This window comes from Parasteatoda tepidariorum, chromosome 6, assembly GCF_043381705.1.
Source record: "Parasteatoda tepidariorum isolate YZ-2023 chromosome 6, CAS_Ptep_4.0, whole genome shotgun sequence".
Classification (NCBI taxonomy): Eukaryota; Metazoa; Arthropoda; class Arachnida; order Araneae; family Theridiidae; genus Parasteatoda; species Parasteatoda tepidariorum.
Genome location: NC_092209.1, coordinates 93,590,195 through 93,611,191, shown reverse-complemented (window position 1 = coordinate 93,611,191; position 20,997 = coordinate 93,590,195). Strand labels below are relative to the sequence as shown.

The 20,997-nt window shown below is 29.8% G+C and overlaps 1 protein-coding gene across 5 annotated transcripts in view; it reads right to left on the bottom strand.

Annotated features, from left to right (window-relative positions):
• LOC107441706 (ribosome-binding protein 1) overlaps positions 1-15,970 on the bottom strand; it is a 50,175-nt gene extending 34,205 nt beyond the window's left edge. For 2 of the 5 annotated variants that reach the window (XM_043055029.2, XM_043055027.2), the window contains exons 1-5: positions 15,721-15,970; positions 7,253-8,005; positions 6,894-7,027; positions 2,596-2,859; positions 61-155 (exon numbers count right to left, since the gene is read on the bottom strand). In XM_043055029.2, the coding sequence (XP_042910963.1) occupies positions 61-155; positions 2,596-2,859; positions 6,894-7,027; positions 7,253-7,979 (1,220 nt within the window). In that variant the 5' untranslated portion in view covers positions 7,980-8,005; positions 15,721-15,970. Of the gene's footprint in view, positions 1-60; positions 156-2,595; positions 2,860-6,893; positions 7,028-7,252; positions 8,006-14,990; positions 15,284-15,391; positions 15,673-15,720 lie in introns of those variants that run through there. The other 3 variants (XM_043055028.2, XM_071182886.1, XM_071182885.1) reach the window with 3 other exon arrangements.
• Between the last annotated feature and the right edge of the window lie 5,027 nt (positions 15,971-20,997).

Below are 20,997 nucleotides of genomic sequence, written 5' to 3'. Positions count from 1 at the left end.
TTGTTCAAATAAACTGAAAGAGTATAAAAGTTATTCAGATACACTTTGTGGTTATCTTACTCTGTCTCCAGCTTTTTCAATTTCTGTTGCAACTTAGCTTTCTCTTCTTCACTATTTTTCAGAGTAAGGTCTTTTTCCTCACTTTGTTTGTCATTCTGAAAAGAAATAGTAAAAAATCAGAATATACAATGTTAAACATGCTACAAAATTTTAACAAACAAAAAAATTTTAAATTTAATACATTCATTTAATTGAATATAAATTAAATGTGATCAAATTATAATATTTGATAAGTAATTTTTTTATTGAATTTTAAATTTTAATAATTTTTTATAGCTTGGCGATGCACTTTAAAGAAATTAATATGTAAAATAATATAGCCGAATAAGGTCAACTTAAATTATGTTCATTAACTAATAATTACACCATTCATTTACCCAGCATGTGCGTGATGAATCTTTTTTACTCCCAAAAAAACCCAGCCAAACTTCGTTAAAATATACTAAGTGTTTTCCTAAAATATTCTGTCAAATTTTTAATATTGTCTTTTTAGTTAAGTAGGTGCAGCACCAAATTTTTATTGTTCTAAATAATGTGTTCGAATTATTGGATTAAGTACGATGAGTTTATGTAAATAGTTCAAATGTAGTCAAGATTTTTGTTTTAATATATTTCTGCTTAACATACTAATTTGTCTTTCATTATAGACTATGTTTTATACCATTATTTTTAAACTATAAAAAAAGTGATAGTACATGTGCAGCCTGGTACCATAAACCTCAAAGATTGTGTTTAATCCCTCTAAATAATTCATTATTTTATGAGATTGGGTAAAATAATTTAAATTAAAATTAATTCTAGTCAAAATTACAGCATGACCAAATTGATTAAAATTATTATTTGACCTCGGGGCGCGTGGCAGGTCTGCATGAGCATGTCGGAGAATGGCAATTGATGTTAAACGTAGAGCATGAAACAATTATTTTCTAATGTAAAATCACAAAGCAATATACTTGAATATTAAGTCATTTTCATAAATTTTGTTTAATTTACTCGCAACGCAAATTTTACTCTAGTTAGTTGTTCAGATTACTATACGATCTAATTAGGGGCCATTCAAAAAGTACGTACACAAAAATGGAGAAATTTTAAACCCCTCCCCCCCCCTTCGTACATTACCGTACATAAGGTCGTACTCCCCCCCCCTTCGAGTACGTACATTTTATTAGTCTACCCCCCTTTTTGATAAAAACTAAAATAATTATGTTTTTAATAAAATTAAATATTTATTTAAAATAATTTATTCATTTAAATTATTTAAACAATAACACCCAACGAAGAAATACCACCAATCGGGGAAAGTTTGGTGCTTGCAATTTTTTATTTTGCGAGACAACTTATTTTGAGAACTGATTTACTCAATCTAACAAGTGGTCGCCGTGTGAAAAAAAAAATAAAAGAACAAACATATGCATAATACGTGTGTAGGAAAAGGTCAAATTTAAATTTGGTGTATGGTTATAATGTACGTAGTTTGAATAATACCTCCCCCCCTCCCCATCGTACAAAATAGTAAAACCCCTCCCCCCCTTTCGTGATGTACGTACTTTTTGAACGGCCCCTTATATATCCTTATTTTTATTACATGATCAGTGCTAATGTCAAAATATATTAATTGTTAGCTTAAAATGAACCATAAATTAAAACAAAACTAAATTATAACAAGACCAATCTTCTCTGAACTAAGTTGACATGCATGATTCCCAGAGCCATCTATAAAGTCTTTACTTTTATACTATTAAAAATAGGGTTGGGGTTTTGGACGTCCTAAACTGGTTTTGGACAGGACACATGGGTTTTACTGTCTTTAACTATCTTAAATTGTCCTGAACTGTCTTAAAGTGTCCAGAAACTTGAACATTGGTAAAAGGTAAAAATTTTATATGTGTAACACATAACTACATATATTAATAAATATTTGATACTTTTTATACAATTTGCTTAAACTTATCAAAAGAAAATAACATAACAGGAAGAAATTTATAATTTTCGAAGCTCCACAATTCATTGAACAACAAAAGTGAATACATTATCCCTTAAATATGAATATATGCTTTTAATACTGATAAATTATGTTTTCACATATGGATAAATAATGCAATATTAAAAATAATAATTAACCTTTGTAACAAAACAAAAAATTGTCTTCATTGTGTTTCTTGTTCAAAAAATTTTTTTTCACAATTTTTTTTTTAAATTATGACACAATATGAGTAAAAGGGTTTTAGACAGTTTTGGACAATGGGGTTTTGGACAATGGGGTTTTGGGCAAAGACGGATTAAACCCTGTTTCAAAACGCATAATAATCCAGTCTGTCCTAAATTTTCCCAACTCTGCTTAAAAAATATATAACAGAATTTCTCACATAAAATAGTAATTGCTAAGAAAAGATAAGATAGTTAAATACTGAATAATAAGCAAATATCATGTTCATCCAAATATTTGTTTCCTATTTAGGAAAAAAAATGGAAAATAAGGAATGATTACTAGAATACCAATTTTAAGAGTATAAACTTAAAGGACAAGCAAAATACCTGATTATTCTTTTCTTTTTCTGCAGCCAATTGCTCTTGTAGTTGTTTTATACGAGAACTGAGATTTTGAACCTCTTGTTGATGCTTTGTCATTTTTTCCTGCAAGCTTTTTTCGTGAGCAGTAGCTTTTGCTTTGAACTGGTTGTACTCTTCTCTGACATCTTTCAACTTAAGAACAACGGCTTGCTTTTGGCTATGTTCAAGATCCAATTGCTGTTCTTTCTCTTGGAGGTCTTTTTTTGTATTGGCTAGCTGGTCATTTTTCTGAAAATAAATTCAGACTAGTTATGTTTGCTTAGTAAACACAAGAACAAAATTTGAGATAAATACACGTTTAGATTTTTAAAATATAAGAAAAAGCTGATTCAGGATTTATAATTTGATGCATTTTAACATTTGTTAAAAAAATAAAAAAAATTACATCAGAACAAAAATATAATAAAATTAATTAAAAGTTTAAAATAATAAAAATAAGACATCTAAAAGCATAATTAGCCGACAAATAAATTTTATCTGCATAATTTTGTTAAATTATTGACTTGCTGTGGTTGAAATTATTTGAAACTTTTAACCTCAAGATTTAAAATGCCAAAAAGATAATGTTGCTATCACTAAGAAAATTATTTCCCCCAATGGCTGTACAAGTTTGCAACTAAGCATTTGTGTAGTCTATTTCAAATTTGAAAATAATAAATATTTTATTTGTAAATTAATTATTTTTACTTCAAACACCACTGCTTTTGTCACAATTGTTTTCCTTTTGCTTTTTCTTTATAAAATGAAGTGAAATATAAATAAAAACCATTTAAATATTCTTTTAGGTTAATTTTGAATAATGTATTTCATCTCAGTAACCTAATAAAAGTTGCTTAGCTACGTTGTATATTAAGTTATTTAAATTAAAACTGTTAAATTAAGTCTTATTTGTTATTTATTTTACTATAATTATTCTGAGGTAAGCAACTCAATTTCAATTTTTTGAAAAACAACTTTAAATCTATCAATTAGCAGAGTTCTCCATAAGAATAAAAAAGGCTGGGTGCTTCCTCACAGAAAAAAGCACTTCGAGTTTTGAAAGGGCACTCGCCTAACACCCTAAAAATTTATCAAATATGTAATAATTATAACTAAATTTGATCCTCAACAATTTTTGAATTATCCACTCATACTTATATTTAATGTGTACAGTTCAAAACATAATACTCACTCATTATCAAAATAAGAGAAAAATGTGTAGTTTATATTAGTAGATATAGTTATTAGTAGTATGTAGCTTATATTATGTAGTTTATAGTTATTTTCCGATACTGGCCCTATATAGAACTGTTTGATTCACCTGTAAATTTTACATCCACTTTACAACCAATATCAGCCCTATATAGAGTTGTTAGATTCAAACACTATTTTATTTTCATTACATTATTCATCCAATATAGGCCCTATATTGATCGTATAGTGGCCCTATATAGGACCAATATTAAAAAATCTAGACATCTTAATATCATTCCCTCCGTACATGCTCATATAGAACTAATATTGAGTCAATTTTGAGACGAAGCGGGGCCAATGTAAAATTGTTGCTAGGGTTAGTTGTATTAACACTGTTAATATATGCAGCACAATTACAATTAGTCATTTTTCAATTAACTTTTATAATATGGAAAATGTTAAAAAACACATTGATCTACCATCTCAACAGGAAATTGAAGACAATTTAAATTTAAAGAAACTCCTTAGTGGGAAAAAAAAATTTATAGTATTAAGATTTTTAAAAAAAAAATTAAAGTAATTTTCAGTATTTAAAAATGTTATTGTTAATTTCAATTTATATTCAACTTTAAGGAATTACATCCGACACAAAAGTAAAATATTTTAATTCTATATCATATTTTGCAAGTTAGGATCTGCATAGAATTCTTTATTCAAATGTCAACTCCAAAATTCAGTCAAGTTTCCATTTAAATTACAAACAAATTCACAGAATTTAGATTGTTTTTAAATGAGTAATCATTTTTTGCTTTCGTGTTATTTATGCCCGCTTCTCAAGTATAAAAATAAAGTATTTAATCAATTTTTAAAACTGTTTATAAATGCAATCTAGTTTAAATTATAGTATTAACTTTTAAGCTATTTATTTAATATATCATTTTTAAATTACTTCAAAATAAGAAGGAACAATTCAAAGAATTTCTGAAAAACTAAAAATACCTGTAGCTTTGAATATTTAATGTAAATGAGTTTAGTAAAACCTAATTATTATTAAATTAAAAGATAATAATTAGGTTTTATTATATTCATATTAATTTAATAATAATTAGGTTTTATTATATTCAAACTATACTTTATACTATACTCATATTAAAAGACATAATCAAATTTTATTATTTTAATACTTAATTTTACTTAAATTTAATAAAAAGTAAAAGTAATTATATTTTCTTTATTAAAAAAAAGTAGAAGTGAAAAACTTTGAATTTTCAGGAATTATACTAATAAAATTTAAGCCATTCTTACAAGGTAGCAAAAAACCAGGGTTTTCCCAGAAAAACCAAACCCGGTTGGGTTATAATTTTTCTCTTCTGATTGTTGTTAGTTTTTTCACAATAGGTTCCTTTTTTTAGGCTAGACTACATATATATTTCAATAGAACAGCTCTTTAATATAACAAAGTATAAAAAAAAATCAATTTTGGAAAAAGCCAGTAACACCCACTTTAGGGTGGGTTTTACACAGGGTTCACCAAGTTGGCCCACTTTGAAAAAACCCATGAAAAAATACATTTGGAACACTAAGTGGGGGTTTCTTTTAAAAAAAACTGTTTTCATTAAAACGTATTGAGGCACATTTAATTTTATATAATTTATTGTGTAGCATAAATTTTTCAAATAGAGTTGTGTGCTATATAAGATTAAGTTTTTAATGTTTTTAAAGTATAAGAAACTTTAATCTATAATTTTATATTACTATTGAAATCTTAACGTGGGTTTTTTCTAGGAAAAAACCCGCTTAAAATTTTTTTTTTACTTTTTATTACATTAACAAATTTAAAGTTTTATTTTCTCATTTTAAAAAAATAAGTTAAAACTTTTTATCTATGCTTTTTTCATGATTTTAAAGATTAATTGGTTTTTTGAAATTAAAAATATAAAGTTAAAATTATTTATCTAAAAATGAAACCTTTTTCTGCACATTAAATATTTAAAAAAAAATGGGACAAATAACTGATACTCATTATAATTATTCGTCATTTTAATTTCACTTTCTATTGATCTTATTAAAAAAATATGGAAGATAATTAAATATTTATTTCAGTTTTATTTTTATTAAAGTTAAAAGTCAGATGAAATTTTAGTTTTTACTGATTATAAATTTATAATAGATAATATACATATGCTTAATAAATATAGTAAATAAATGTGTGTGAAAACAAAAAGATTAATAAACTTGTTACTTTTATATTACTGCATTTATATTTTATAACTCTTGAGTTANTTTAAAGGCAAAAGTCAGATGAAATTTTAGCTTTTACTGATTATAAATTTATAATGCTTAATAAATATAGTAAATAAATGTGAATGAAAACAAAAAGATTAATAAACTTGTTACTTTTATATTACATTTATAGTTATAAATTTATACTTTATAAAGCTTGAGTTAAAAATTGTGAAACCTTATGTCTTTAACAGTAAAGAAGATTCAAATATGTATTAGTGGCAATGTGTTATTTAAACTTATCTCAATTTTGTTATATGTATTATATATTATTGTTTGGATTTATTTCTATTTTTAAGCTTATACAACACTATTTAATAAACAAAATTATTTACACAGTAAAACTTTAAAGTTAATGTTTACTAAATGAAAAATCCCAATTTTCTCGGTGTTTTTTCAATAAAATCCAGGCGGGGTGGGGACTTTTTCAAAATAAAAAAAAAAAAACGGATATTTTCAAACTCTGGTTTTACTCGTTTTTTCAGAGTGAGTTTTACCCAGTAAAACCCGCCCGGGTTTTTCTGGGTAGGTGGGTTTTTTGCAGCCCTGCATTCTTAGAAAGTCATTGCTAAACAAAAATTTATTAATCATTTTAATGTCTTCTCAATTGTATCTTAAAGAATTTTAGCTGCTAAAAGATGTACCTATAATCAGGCACAATTTGCAATTAATATGCCATGTTTTGATACAAATAGAATTTAAAGACACATCATGGGTATCAGATAGCTTTCATAGTTATCATTTTATTTGAACTATGCTTCTTTGATAAAGTAATACAAAGATAAATAAAAATAACATATATTTACTTTGGTCCAGTTAGCAGAATCCTTTTGTTTATTTAGCAAAATATCAATTAAATTTTGAACTTCATCAGCATCCAGAGCAGCTTCTTTAATAAGAGAGAACAGTTTACCAGCAGTTAACGCCTCTACACCAGTGACTAAAAATATATAAACAAGAGATAAACATGAATAGGATAACATCTCTAAAAATTATTTAAAAAACAATAAAAATACTTAAAAAATTTCAAAATTTAATTAACTTTAAGCACACAACAATATCTGAAGATATAAGAGGATAAAAATAATGAATTTGCGTAAACTAACTTAAAAACTTCTTCAAGTAAGAAATCTTGGAATAATTTTAGCCTTTAAAATTAACTTACTTTTTTCAGATTGTTCCTTCTTTTTCTTTTTATTAGAAGTACTCGCAAGAGTAGCAGATACATTTTCTTTGCTTTTCAGGACATCAGTTTTTATCTTTTCAACTTCTTTCTCTTCTTTCTTTTTTTCTACAATGATCACTTCTTTTTTCTTTTCTTGAACATCTTTCTTCTTTTCCTGAACAGGATTATTTTCTCTCTTCTTTTCACTCACAGATTCCTTCTTTTCAGTAGCGGCAGGAGATTCTTTCTTTTTATCAGGAACGGAAATTTCTTTCTTCTTCTCTTGTACAACAGACTTATCAGGAATGACTGCATTCTCTTGTTTCTCAACTGAATTAGAAATCTGATTAGAAGCTGGACTTGACTTTTTGTTTTTTTGCTTAACAGGTTTGCTCTCTTTGGGCTCGATTATCTCGATTTGCGGGATCTCTCTTTTCTCTTCTACGGGAGTTATATCCGGAGTAGTATCTCTTTCGGCTTTCTCTTTTTTCTTGTTTGCCCAGCTACGTTTAAAAACTTTTTCCTTTTTTGCTTTCTTCAGCTTCTGCTGCTGCTCTTCCTCGAGCTTACGCCTCTTCTGCTCCTCAATAGCATCCTCAAACGATTTTTCTTGAATGCTAAACTTATAAATAATAGCAACTAACACTATGACAAAGAACCCTCCAGCAATACTTGTTATGACAGGAAGAGACACAAGTCCGGTAGACAAAGCTGATGCGATTTCCATTATACTTTTAATTCTAAGCTAATTACCTAAAAATAAATATAAAAATTAATGAAATACAAAAACAAAACGAGATAGGTTGTTGTTGTTAATTTACGTCGCACTAGAGCTGCACAATGGGCTATTGGCGCAAAAATGACATAGGATATCACTAGTCCAAAGGGCCAGTAGTTTAGTTATATTGCTAATGCGTAACTTAGGGGTTCACAATTTTTTTGAGTGAAAGGCCACAGCAGGTAGATTAACTAAGGGTTGCACACATATTTAGTCACTATTTGTTCTAACATTATTTGTTCTAAGCACTGAATATTTTTATCGGTAAACTTAATAACATATTTGCAGAAAAAGAGATACTTTTAATTATTTGAATTTAACATAACATAAAAATGAAAATAAAAATCTAAAAGCACACAGTCTCTTTACATTGAAAGTTGCGTCAGGATCCCACTGATTATTGGATGCCACTATCATTTTGAAATTATTTCCTTCCTATTAAACTTGATTTTTGTTCTCTTTTAGTTCATTTCTATAAATTTCACAAGCAATGACATTTCATTGCAAACTCAGTGCCTGATTATCGTCTAGGCCCACGAGGCAAGGGCCCACAATTTCTGTGGAGCCTCAAAAATTAGTAAAAAGTTCTCATTATTACTGTTTCTTTTAAATATTGAAAGAAATAGTTTTTCTCAAAAATATTCTTGTTTTATTTAAAATTTTCTTTAGGTACATCCTGATACAACCAAACTCACGTAAACTTTGCACTAATCAAATTTGAAAGTACAGCTGAATTTCAATTAAGGTAATTTTTATGCAAATGGCTTAAACGGATGCAACGAGAATGCACATTCGCAAAGACTCTTATAAATGATTAGTGTCAACAAGAACTATATGCTAATTCCTAACAAATATATAAAGCCGTAGACGGAGAGCTACAATCTATGATGTTGATGTTTTAAACTGTTTAACCCACTTCTACAATATTAAAATTTTGATTTACTTGATAGTTTTGGAATGATAAAACCTAATTATCAATCTCGTTGAGCAGAAGGCGAAAAAAAGCTTTAAATGATAAAGTCAGCAAAAAAATGAGAAATTCTTTATCAAATTATTTATGCAGTGCGACAGGATGCCACTGAGTATTATTTTAGGGAGGTGTGAGACAAATCATATGAAACCTCATATGAAAAATGAGTTTCATATGAGGTTTCAGAGAACCACCATTAATTTCAAGCCTTATATATAGTCTATATATGCAAAGCAGGAATGCACAACCATACCTGCTAACATTGGAGAAATAAAATAAGGAAGATTTAACTAGCAACAATTTCTTAGGCTACGAGTAAAGTTTCGATACACAAGTCAAAATTGCAAATAATACAAGAACGAAGTAAAAAATAGGTCTATAAATCTTAAACTAATGAAGATTTTTTAAACCATTATTTATAATTACTTAAGCAATTTTTTTATTTTTTATAACTGTTGTGAAACATCAGACCCAATTTTGTGTTTACGACTACTAATGTTAAAGTGACCACATTTTCATTGAGACAAAGTGGGACAAATGGGATGAAATCAGAATCACAATTTAGTTATATATATTTTATTGTATACATTCATATACTTGTACAAAAGTATATTTATTACTAATTATTGGTAACTATAAAAATATTTGTAAAAAATAATAATTTGAACATCATGATTTTTAATTAAATGAAATTTTTTATTTTTAAAAAATTATGATTTTCTTTCACGGTCATATTTTTGTTCCGACTGAATACTTCGCAATAGATTCGGATCATTTATTAAAAAGTCGTGAAATATTTCACATGAATTGGTCAAATCATATTTTACACTTACTATAGATTTTACAGTTTTAATGTTCAACTGCGCTTTTTCAGCTGTCCATAGTTTATTGATACTAGAAAAAACAGGTTCTGTTGCTGCATTTGTTCCTGGAAGGGAGAGCGCGAATTCTACAATTTTCAAAATAGTTTGATAAGGAATATTATTGTTTAAAATGAAGGAATAACTCCGTCCATTTTTTGTCTGTTTCCACATTTGCAAACAACCAACATTTAATTTTTTCATCTGTAACATATCTTTTTACCAATGACACCTCATCAAAAAGATCATCTTCGCAAATATTATTTTTCGGAAAATGGTTACTAATATATTAAAGATTTTTCCACATATTCTCATAAAATCTCTTTTTTTAATGTCACCCAAAATGGCACCTTGTTCTTTCAACCTAGTGATGTCTTTTTGAATAATTAAAGGAACATTTTTTTTTATTATTTCCAATGGCAGGCCAATTTAAAAGAACAAAAAGGATAAAATAACAAGAAAAACAAGGCAAAAAGAGATAAATAGAATTGAATGGTGACATGCTTAGCCCATACGGGCCCTAGCCTCCCAGTAGCGTCCACACAAAGTAGTGGATATGAGCGCAGGACAGACGGAAATATGGAGCCAGTCCATGTCCTCCCCAAGACGACAGAGCTTGCATTTAGGACAGTCAAAAATGTTTATACTTAAAAGGTGTTTGGCCAGACAGTCATGGCCTGTTACAAGTCTAAAGAGAGCGACTGCCTTAAACCTGGGCTGATAGGAACATAATCGTTATCAATTCTTTCTCGTAATTTTGTTTCTAAATTATTGATTTGAATTGACACTTCCGTAATAAAAATTTCGTCCCCTTCAATAATTTTCACAGCATTGCGAAATAATGTGTTGTGGATGAACTGAAGCCAAATTTGGGATGTGTCATTTCAAAAAAAGAGCTACAATATTCTTGGACATTTATCTTGTGATAAAAAGTATTATTTTAATGGTTCGTATATTTTTTAAATATTTTCTACACCTGGTAAAAGAGCTAGCCATAGTGTTTTGCAGTAACCAAGAATTTTTTTATATTCGATTTCTGCGCTTTCACAAAAATCCTTCAATCTTTCAACACGCATAGTATGTATATAAAAATATGAATAAATTTTTGCAATAATATTTTCAACATCAACTGGAAGTAAGTCAGATGCTGTTTGAATAGTATTATGTAGAATGTGCGCTGCACAACCTATCTCCAATAAACTTTTGGTTCAAATGTTCGTTAAGTTTCATAAAAACGTTATTGATGCCTCTTCTTCCACCAAAATTTACGTTAGTGTAATCCGCACAATAGGCAATAATTTTATTGTTCAAATTATTCTTTTTTAAAACAGTACTTATTGAATCAAAAATTATTTGTGAAGTTTCACCTGGCAATGAAACAAAATCTAATATTCCAATTTTAATTCCTGTTTCTGGATCACAAAATCTAACAATTGTGGGAAATAATTTTAAATCTTTGTGGTTGGAAGCATCAGAATATATAGATATAAATGCGAATTTTTCTAATTCTTTCTGCAATTGTGAAAACGAATATGGTGAAAAAACATTACAAATAATTGCTTCAGTTTTTGTCCTTGCATATGGAATTTTTTTGTTGTATAATGTTTCGATCATTTGCGACGTAGAATCTATTGATCCGAAACTTTGATTGTGGTTTATGGTGTGGAAAGCAAATAGCCCTTCCGCTAACGCTAACTGTTTTTCCACGCTGTCAACGCTAGCACTGCGAAAGAACTGTTCCGTTTTAGACCAGGAAGCGGTATTATTCAAAAATCTTTCGTGCCTCTTTGTCGCTAGATGTTTAGTAATATTGTTTTATCCACCATGTGAAACCGAGAATTGAGCATTGCATTAATCCAGTGTTTTCATTACAGAAAAAAAAAGAGAGAATTTCTCACCCTTTCTCAAAAATAGGGTGAGATCTCAAAAAGTTAAGTAAAATTTCTAAAAATTAAAAAAACACGATTAGACTTGTAAAAAAATATTTCTTCAATTATAATACATTTTTAACATCTCCTAACTTTTAAAGCATTGAATATTTTTGCTGCATCATCATATGGAAAATGTTCTATATCTACTTTTTCATCAGATTCTCTCATTAGGTTGCTCAAATGTTTATCAGTCATTTGTATACGATATTTTGTCTTAATTCGGTTTTGAGTGCTAAATGACGTTGCAACAGATGCTGAACAATTTGGAATCACTAAGTAAATTTGTAGCATTGAAAAAAATTTAAATGTCTTACATGAAGAAATCTTGCCTTCGGTGAACACGTGGTTGCAGAGAAATGTGTTCCGACATTCGGGGGGGGATTATGTTCTGCTGTTTGCACCTGTTTGAAACAATACTGGTAAATAGGGAAGCTGTATAACAAGCATCGATGTAGAAAATAATGAAAGATCAAGGAAGAGAAGTTAAACGGATTCTATTCAAAATGGCAGAAGACGAAATTTTTCCAAAATTCGCACTCTTTGAAATTGATTAATAGAGTGTGCGATCTTCTCGAGTTAATAATTTTTTAATGCGAGAAAAGTAAAAAATAAGCAAGATTCTCGCACTGTAGTGAAAACACTGATTAATCACACCGCACCATATAGTCTATTTTGGTTTTTTTAATAAATGGAAATTCTCTGCTTAGCTCTTCATTAAATTTGCATTCGCTTTTTTAATTCATCTCTTATTCTGTGGGTAAATACTAGAAATAAATAAAAAAATTACTACAAAGGCTAAAACAGAGTAATTAAATTTTACCTTATTGACTGTTATGTTGTGGCGACTATTGGTCTACCTTTATCAATCAAATAATGAGTAAAACCGAATGTCAAATTGAAAACAGCAAACCGCACTGTCTAACGGCAGTGCGCACTTATCTGAATTAAACCGAGACGTAACAACAATGATCGAACACCACCGAATAAATCTAACTCGACACATTGCGTAATTTAGTTTACTCGGCATGCATTTTTTATTTCTTTATATTCGCCATAATACTTAATAAATAATAGGTAATATATTTTTACAGTACATTTAAAATAAGAAACGACGTCATTTTCTAAAAAGCGGGACAATTTTAAAAATCGGCGGGACACGGGACAGTCGACCAAAAAGCGGGACTGTCCCGCCAAAATCGGGAAGTGTGGCCACTTTAACTAAAGTTCAACTCAATATCCTTGCAATTTTGAACCACTCCAGAATACAAGGAAACTTCTGGATCAGTACCCCCAGAGGTATGATTCGTTATGGGAACATGGAGGACTTTGTGACTCGACAGATTTAAAGTGCATCAGACACCATTTAGTACACGGGGAGTATCCGGCTGGCGGGGATCGAACCCATAACCTCTTGGGCATGGGCCAAGTACCCTACCCTGCGAAACAGGCTATCCCGGCCTTAAACTATTAACATTCAACATACTGCAGTACAGACTATAGCACTATCTGTTGAGAAATAAGAGAAGCATTTTTGCAATCAGCAAATAATTTATCGCAAATTTGTTTTTTTAAATCTCTGCAACAAATACGGAGAAATTTCACAATATATGGGTAAACAGGAGATAGTCATAAATTACATGAGTCTTCGTTAAAAAACTGGACACTTGGCAGGCATGCACAACCATCCTCAGACAATGGATCACAAAAAAACTTTCAAAAGGGCACTCACTTAACACCGGAAAAATTTAGCTAAATGAATATTATAAAATAGCTGCATTTGATCCTCAACAATTTTTATATTACTTACATAATTTATGTCTGCAATTCAAAAAGTAATTTTCATTAGTTATTGCAGTTAATTTATAGTTAATAAAAAATGATTAAAAGCATTCTAAAAAACAAAAACTGTGCAGAAAAAAGAAGGGTGAAGGGGTGCATGAAAGGAAAAGTGGCCCTTCAAAAAACACTTAGGGAGAACACTGATGAATGCTTGCCTCTTACATTTCTTACTCAGCTTGCTCAGAATGCTTGCCTCTTACTCAGAACCCTCTTACATTTAATATTTTTATAAAAATCTCAGCTGCCATTCAATTTTCGGTGACTAAAAGTCAAATACATATTGGACCTTTTCTATTCTATTCTTATATAATGAGTAATATTGTAAAATTTTACATTGTGAGAAATGTTCTGCTAACAGCATCTGCATTTTTTATGCATATCTGCCCCAGGCAATGGGTTCTGATTATTATATTACAGTGCATTTGAATATTTATTATTAATAAAGTTTGCTGCGAGATATTTCTAGAATTTGAATATGGGTATAACTATAAAATATTAACCTTTCCTGAAGTGACATTTTCAGGTTTCCTTAATCTTGTGGAAATCACAAAAGCTGTATTTAAAGAAATTTAAAACTTTTCAGCACAGCTAGAGTAGTTTAAAGCAGAATTGAAAGAGGCAATTATAGGGGAGATTTCCGTATCGTGATCTGTGGCAGAATAATTGCTAAGTCTGGACAACTCTAGGCTGTGGCCAGCGAGAAACTAAAAAAAACATCACAGAAAGGGACCAACTTGAAAAGTACAACACGTAGCCACCTCAGGCAAACATATCTGCAGGTTTTTTTTTCCCTTCTTTTTTCAAAATTTGCAAATTAAAAATGGATTTGATAACTTGGCGATTGTAGTTGATGCGACAGATCAGAACATGGAAATATACCCCAATTTTACACAAATATGGCTGTTTGAGTGCAAGATGGATTAAAGCAGAGCAACAAAATATAACATTTTTATCAATAGCCACTTAAGATAGCTCATATTATTATTATTAATAGTGGGAGATAATATACCAGCTAGTGTTTCATAGATAAATAATAAGCGACCCTTATTTTTAACTTATTCAGTTCGTGTTCATAAAACCAGTCAATAAAAAGGCAAGTAAGCAAACCAGGCAAACTTTTTACACTTATTATCAATGTTGACCTACAGAACAAAATTTCTAAAATACAAATTAGCACAAGTTAAACCATATTTGAAAAACTAGTCTAACACGTATATACAATATGCATTACTCAATATCATATCAGGAGACCTGAAAAAATGTGAAGATACACTGAATTATCACAAACATTCAAAAAAGATTTATTTTAGGAAAGGGATGGATAGAATAACAATACTTATGACATGAAAATATTTCTAACCATAAAAAGCTAATAAGTCATCAATAATTCAAGAGGGGGAAATAAGTGATCTAGACAAAGTGTTATGTAAACAAACTGCTCCCCCTTCCCTCCCGGATGCCCCCTGTCAAATACCGATTAATACTCCGGTTTTGAAATAACGAAAGAAATTGGATGAAATAATGACACAGCATCCATTAAATAATACAACTTAAATTGAAAGCACAGATCTCATAAGCAATTCACATTCCAATCAACCAGCTGGTCGCACCCACATATAGTCCAACGTGGCCAAGGCCAGTGCATAGGCCTTCGACTTGCCACGTTACAGAGAGCCGCCATAGCAATCGCAAATCAGAGATCTCTTATTGATTATTAGAACTATTATTTTTTCTTTTACATAATACTAGGAAAAACTCTACCTAGTAGAAATTCAGCTGTACAATTCTAGGCTCAGAAAAAATCTCGAAACGCGGAAATGAACAATAATTATAGATAAAAAAAAAAATTGGTCGCCAAACCGGATAGCGATGACGGGGGAAAACGAGCTGGCAATTATAATTTAAAACAAAAAGTACACAAATAACTTTAAGTAAAATACAGCAAAACACATCATATATCCAACATATGTATAATAATCGCGTTATTAATAAAAAGGAATGCAACTATGGAATGTTTTTATCACTATTTTTGATAAGGTGTGATTTCAAAAGAAACATATTTACATTTCAATGAGGAAATTTTCGCTTACCTATAACAATTCGATTTAAGAAGTAGAAAGAATATCCTAGTAGGCTTAATTCGGGGATGGATTAATTATGACGATTAATATAACTTAATTAGCCGCATAACGCCTTGAGCCAAGAGGCATCGGATGAGAGGATTACTATCAGTATATGAGACGACGAAACTGTTGTCGGTCTCATAATTCATTCGCTTGGAGGTTAATGCCATATGAAAAAACGGAGCCTTCCTATTGGGTGTGAGGTATCACGTGCTCTGTGAAAGGGATGTTATTGGCCTTTAATAAGTCTAGCAGATGATGACAGCTTTGACAGAACAGTCTAAACGAGATGTCCTATTACTATTCGATCTGGTTCTTGTTTCAAAGCTAGTAGAATCGGTCAGTTAAATTTCTAAGAAGAAAAAAAATTCCGTTTAAAATTGATTAATATTTAAGTTTGTGTTTCAGAAATTTTCCAATATGAAATGTTTTCCATGCTCTTAAGAAGATTAAAATCTACTGCATTTTTTTTTTAGAAAAATTTTTGATGCATGCTTTAAAGCTGTTATGTTTTATATTTATATTTAATTTGCAACTTTCATTATTTTTAAATTATAAAAATTACAAGGCCCGTAATTTTTAGATGCATTTAATATTTGTGAATAAATCGGAGAGATAAATAAAATTGCGATAGATATTATTTATCAAAAATAGTTATTCCAAATATTAAACATTTTGCTTATAGAAAATATTTCATAAAAAAAAAATAATAACCTATGATTTTCAAGTAAAATTTAGTAAGAAAGTTACTATCTAAATATTCTTTACAGTAAGAAATTTAAATACAGTGCACAATTGAAATTTAGTAGGATAATAATAAATTTTTTAACCGTTGAATTCCACTTATATCAGAATGAATTTTACAATGGATTTATAATTTTACAAACGTATGTATTTCCAATTTATATTTTTCTTTCTTTAATTGGATCCTTTTTTTAGGGGCATCTAATTCGAAAATTTAACTCCAACCTAGTGTGTGGATATCCGGAATTTGAAGTAGATGTGGGGAGAGTGGTTTTCGACAATGTCAACCTTCATTTATGAAAAGGAATCTAGTCGACATGTATCTACATAGAATCGAGTAGACATGTCTTATATACATGTCTTATATACTAGTGAATTGGAATTGTATTTTTGTAGTACACTATAGTACTCCCCCACCAGAATTCGATGAGCGGATACCACTAGTTGATTCATCGCTGTTTTGTGAGAAGCCGGGAGAGTTGTATTAAGATCACCGTAATTTTTGAGTGCTGATCGTGAGAACTGTATTAAGTTCACTTTTGTGGTCGCTCTCGTGTTGCCATTAGCAGTCGAGTGCATACAGGCCAACGTTGTGCGTGATCAAGACTGAGTAGCAACAGCACGAGGAGGCGAATAATGTCGCAGTAGCAAGTCAACAATTCAATGTGGACCATCATCAAAGTAGCCGTGTTCAGATCGAAGTGGACGTTATTGCCAAGATAGGCGGGCTCATATCGTAGAGGGAGTTACTGTCAAGGTAGGCATGTTCACATCACGTCCGGGTCACCAATGTGGGGAGAGTATTAATCGACTATGTCAACCTTCATCTATGAAAAGGTACCCTACATAGAATCGATTTTACATGTCTTATACACTTGTGAATTGGAATTGTATTTTTGTAGTGGTAGATACACTGCAGTAGACATCATTTAGGTGTAAGCCTGGTAAGCGGCTGCGTAGGGCCGGTAAGGCTAGATTTGAAAAAAGAAAGAAAGAAAAATAACTTTTTGCCCCCCCCCCTTTTTAAAAACTTCTTTTTTTTCACTTGCCTGCAGAAAAATAAAAGTAATAATGCACTTATTTTCGTAAATAATTAAAATATTAAACTACATATATCTAATACTCTGAAATAAAATAACCCTTCAAATAATGTAGCATGCAGCATTCCTCGTCTCATTTCTTACTACTCATATGCTGGTAATACAGCACTGATGATTTACTATTTGCATGTGCAGGTAATGGTCACTCATAGAGATTAAAGCCTGTGTTGAGTTTCCTTTAACGTTTCTTCAAGAAAACCCTTTGGGGGTGACTTGCCTTTAATATTTTCATTGCCCACAATGTTTTATAGGAAAAGTTTGCTTTGCGTAGGCAGGGGTTTTCTTTTAAGAAAAATGGAAAGATGAAAATTTTGGTGCACTTTACACTTGTGGGGGAGAGTTGTTACAGACAATACAGTACTCGACGACCAGAATTATAGCTGCGATAGAATTCGGTACCTGGATTCCACTAGTTGATTCAATGCTGTTTTGTGAGAAGCCAGGAGAGGTGTATTAAGATAACCGTACTTTAGGTGTATTAAGATATTAGGTGTTAATGATAACCGTAATGTGTCCCATCCATCGAAGTAGGCGCGTTCCGATCGAAGAGGGCTTTAATGCCAAGATAAGCGCGCTCATATCGTAGAGGGAGTTTCTGTCAAGGTAGGCATGTTCACATCACATCCGGGTCACCAATGTCGGGAGAGTTGATATCGACAATGTCAACCTTCGTCTATGGAAAGGTAGGTAGGTACACCATCGTAGAATTGAGTTAACAAAGTTTGTGAATTGGAATTATATTTTTGTAGTGGTAGATACACTACACACTCATATAACACAGCGCGCATAAGATCAGTTGATTTGAAGTTCTGTTATTCGAACCAAAAATACTGGTCTAGCTAAATGTGGAATATTTCTTTTTTTAATAAAAAGAGATATTTGATTTGTTTAAAGACTTTTTATAAGAAATTCTTTGATCTCAACAGGGGAAATAAAAGTACATCACAAGTACTAGCTCGTGAGTCGAAAAAAGAGCAAGACGGCAGCTTAACAATTTTGTCCACTGTAACATTAACTGAGTTTCCTTTTCAGGAAATTATAGATAATGTAACAATAACAGATGTTGTATATAGGACCTTTGATCACATTTAAAATTATTTTCTGTCCATGACACGACACCAATCAACCAATCATAGATAATGTGACAATAGACAAAGTGAACTTAATTTGTGGAAATAAGTAAGATCATTAATTATTGTTATTTTTTTTATCAAAACTCAATCTAACGAGCTTTATTAACATTAATCGTAGTAAGATTGCAATAATTACGAATGAATATTTTTAAATTATCAAAAACTGGTAAAAGTTATAATACAACTGAAACTATCAATATATATCTTTAAAAAAAGTTTTCTTAACTTTATTTCTGAAAGGAGATTTTTTTTAAAAATTAATATGTGTTTGATTGTTCTATTCTTCAATCTAATAAAATTTCCATAAAAAAATGGTATTTTATTTTTTAAGTTAATAAAACAACCTCAAGATAGAAATTTTTTTTGCTTGTTTTTTAGGAAACTGAATTAGCTTTTTCATCATTACTCTTAAAGTAACATTAGTAAGAAATGAATCATAAAACATTCCACAAATCCTATTACCGTTGTAATCGCTATCAAAAATTTGAAAAAAAAAAAAATATTATTATTTAAGTCAGCGGTGAAGTAGAAATCTTGGAAGACGTAGGCCAATTCATTCTAAGATCATAAGAAAAGAAAAATAAAAATCTATGATCAAACTTCATTTCTATAGTATCTGTTGGTATGACAAAAATAAAAGTCACAAACTTTGAATTACGTTTTCGTGTTTTTCTCTTATACATTCGTTAGTTAATAAAAATTGTAATGCATGAACTTTCAACTATCAAATTGAGTTTTAAACAATTAATAAAGTACAGAGAAGTAAAATGTACATATTTTTTTTTAAAAAAAATCCTAATTTTTTTTATATTTTTTACAATATTTTTAAATTTTGGACGAAAGTAACCTCCTGCTTCTTTGGACTTATTTCAATAGAAATGAAATACAATTCCTATGTTAAACTATTCGCACAAGAATCTGTTTAAGAAATAACTCTGAAAATTGACGAAAGAAAATACATATTTCAACGTTTAAAAAAAAAAAAAAGATTTGCAAGTTTTGAGAAAGACTTTATTTTTGCTCAGTTTGACTCAAACTAATAATCGAATCGTAATTTTTTATTATTCCATCCAACTCCTTGTACGCTTTTCAACACGATTCCGAAATTTCAAATTTCTAAGTTTCATAGAATTTTGGACATCAAAGCAAAATGTACATAAATCAAAAAAGGGGAGAAAAAATTCTGAAAAAGCACTTAAAATTTTAATAACTTTCTAACAAATTCGAATTTTGGAAAAAAATAAAATAAATAAATAAAACTCTGTGTGGTTCCTAAACAAATGAGACCTTTTTAGTATGCCAAATTTCAACTCTGTAGTCGCATTCCTTCTAGTCTGTAGAGCAGGCCATACGATATTTCCCTAAGTTTAACAGTTGATAATTTTCGAACAAATTGTGGAATATTAATTTATTCATACCATCGTAATTCCCGTACACTTTTTTACACACCTTAGTAATTTAAATTTCAAAGTCATAGTTTTTGTGCAGCAAGCGTCATACTTGTTTGTTTTTTATCCCTATCATTATTTCCAGAAGAGTGGTGAAATTCGCAAAAAGGGAAATAACATTTAAGAATCCAAACTTTCCACCCTAAACTATTGAGGCCAAATTTTCTTAATTCAAAATTCGTCGTAAAGAAGGCGTGTTTATTCAGAAAAGATGCATTTTTATGTCTAATCTCGTAATTTAAAATATCGTCTGCAAATTAAAATTATGTCTAATATCATCTGCAATTATTATTTAAAATATCGTCTGCAATTTAATTTATGTCTAATTTCGTAATTTAAAATATCGTCTCGTAATTAATTAGCCAATTTAATGTTATACCCTCAAACTATTAAGATTGACTCTTAGTGCGTGAAGATCCGATCAGTTGGTCACAAGTTATTCATGGGGGTTCGCTTTTTTATTTTGCACATCACTGTGCATTTACTTCTTCTTTAAATAACATCAGATTATGTTCATCATATGCTGAATTGTGGTAAGATCGTAAAGTGCAGATAAATATGTCCCTCATTCTCATCATAAATTTTCTCAACCTTTTTTTTCTTCCCCTTTTTGTCTTAATTTAAGGGTCAGTTGGCAGCTTGAAGCATTTTTCTTAAACAGATTTCAAATATATTATAAAATTCTCGAAAATGGTTTAATAAGTTTAATCTGGAAAACATGTGACATTGTAAATTTATCACTTCCTTAAAATCATATCAAACGAAAATTCACCTCAGATAACGTTCATCACTCATATGCTGAGTTATTGTAATACGATC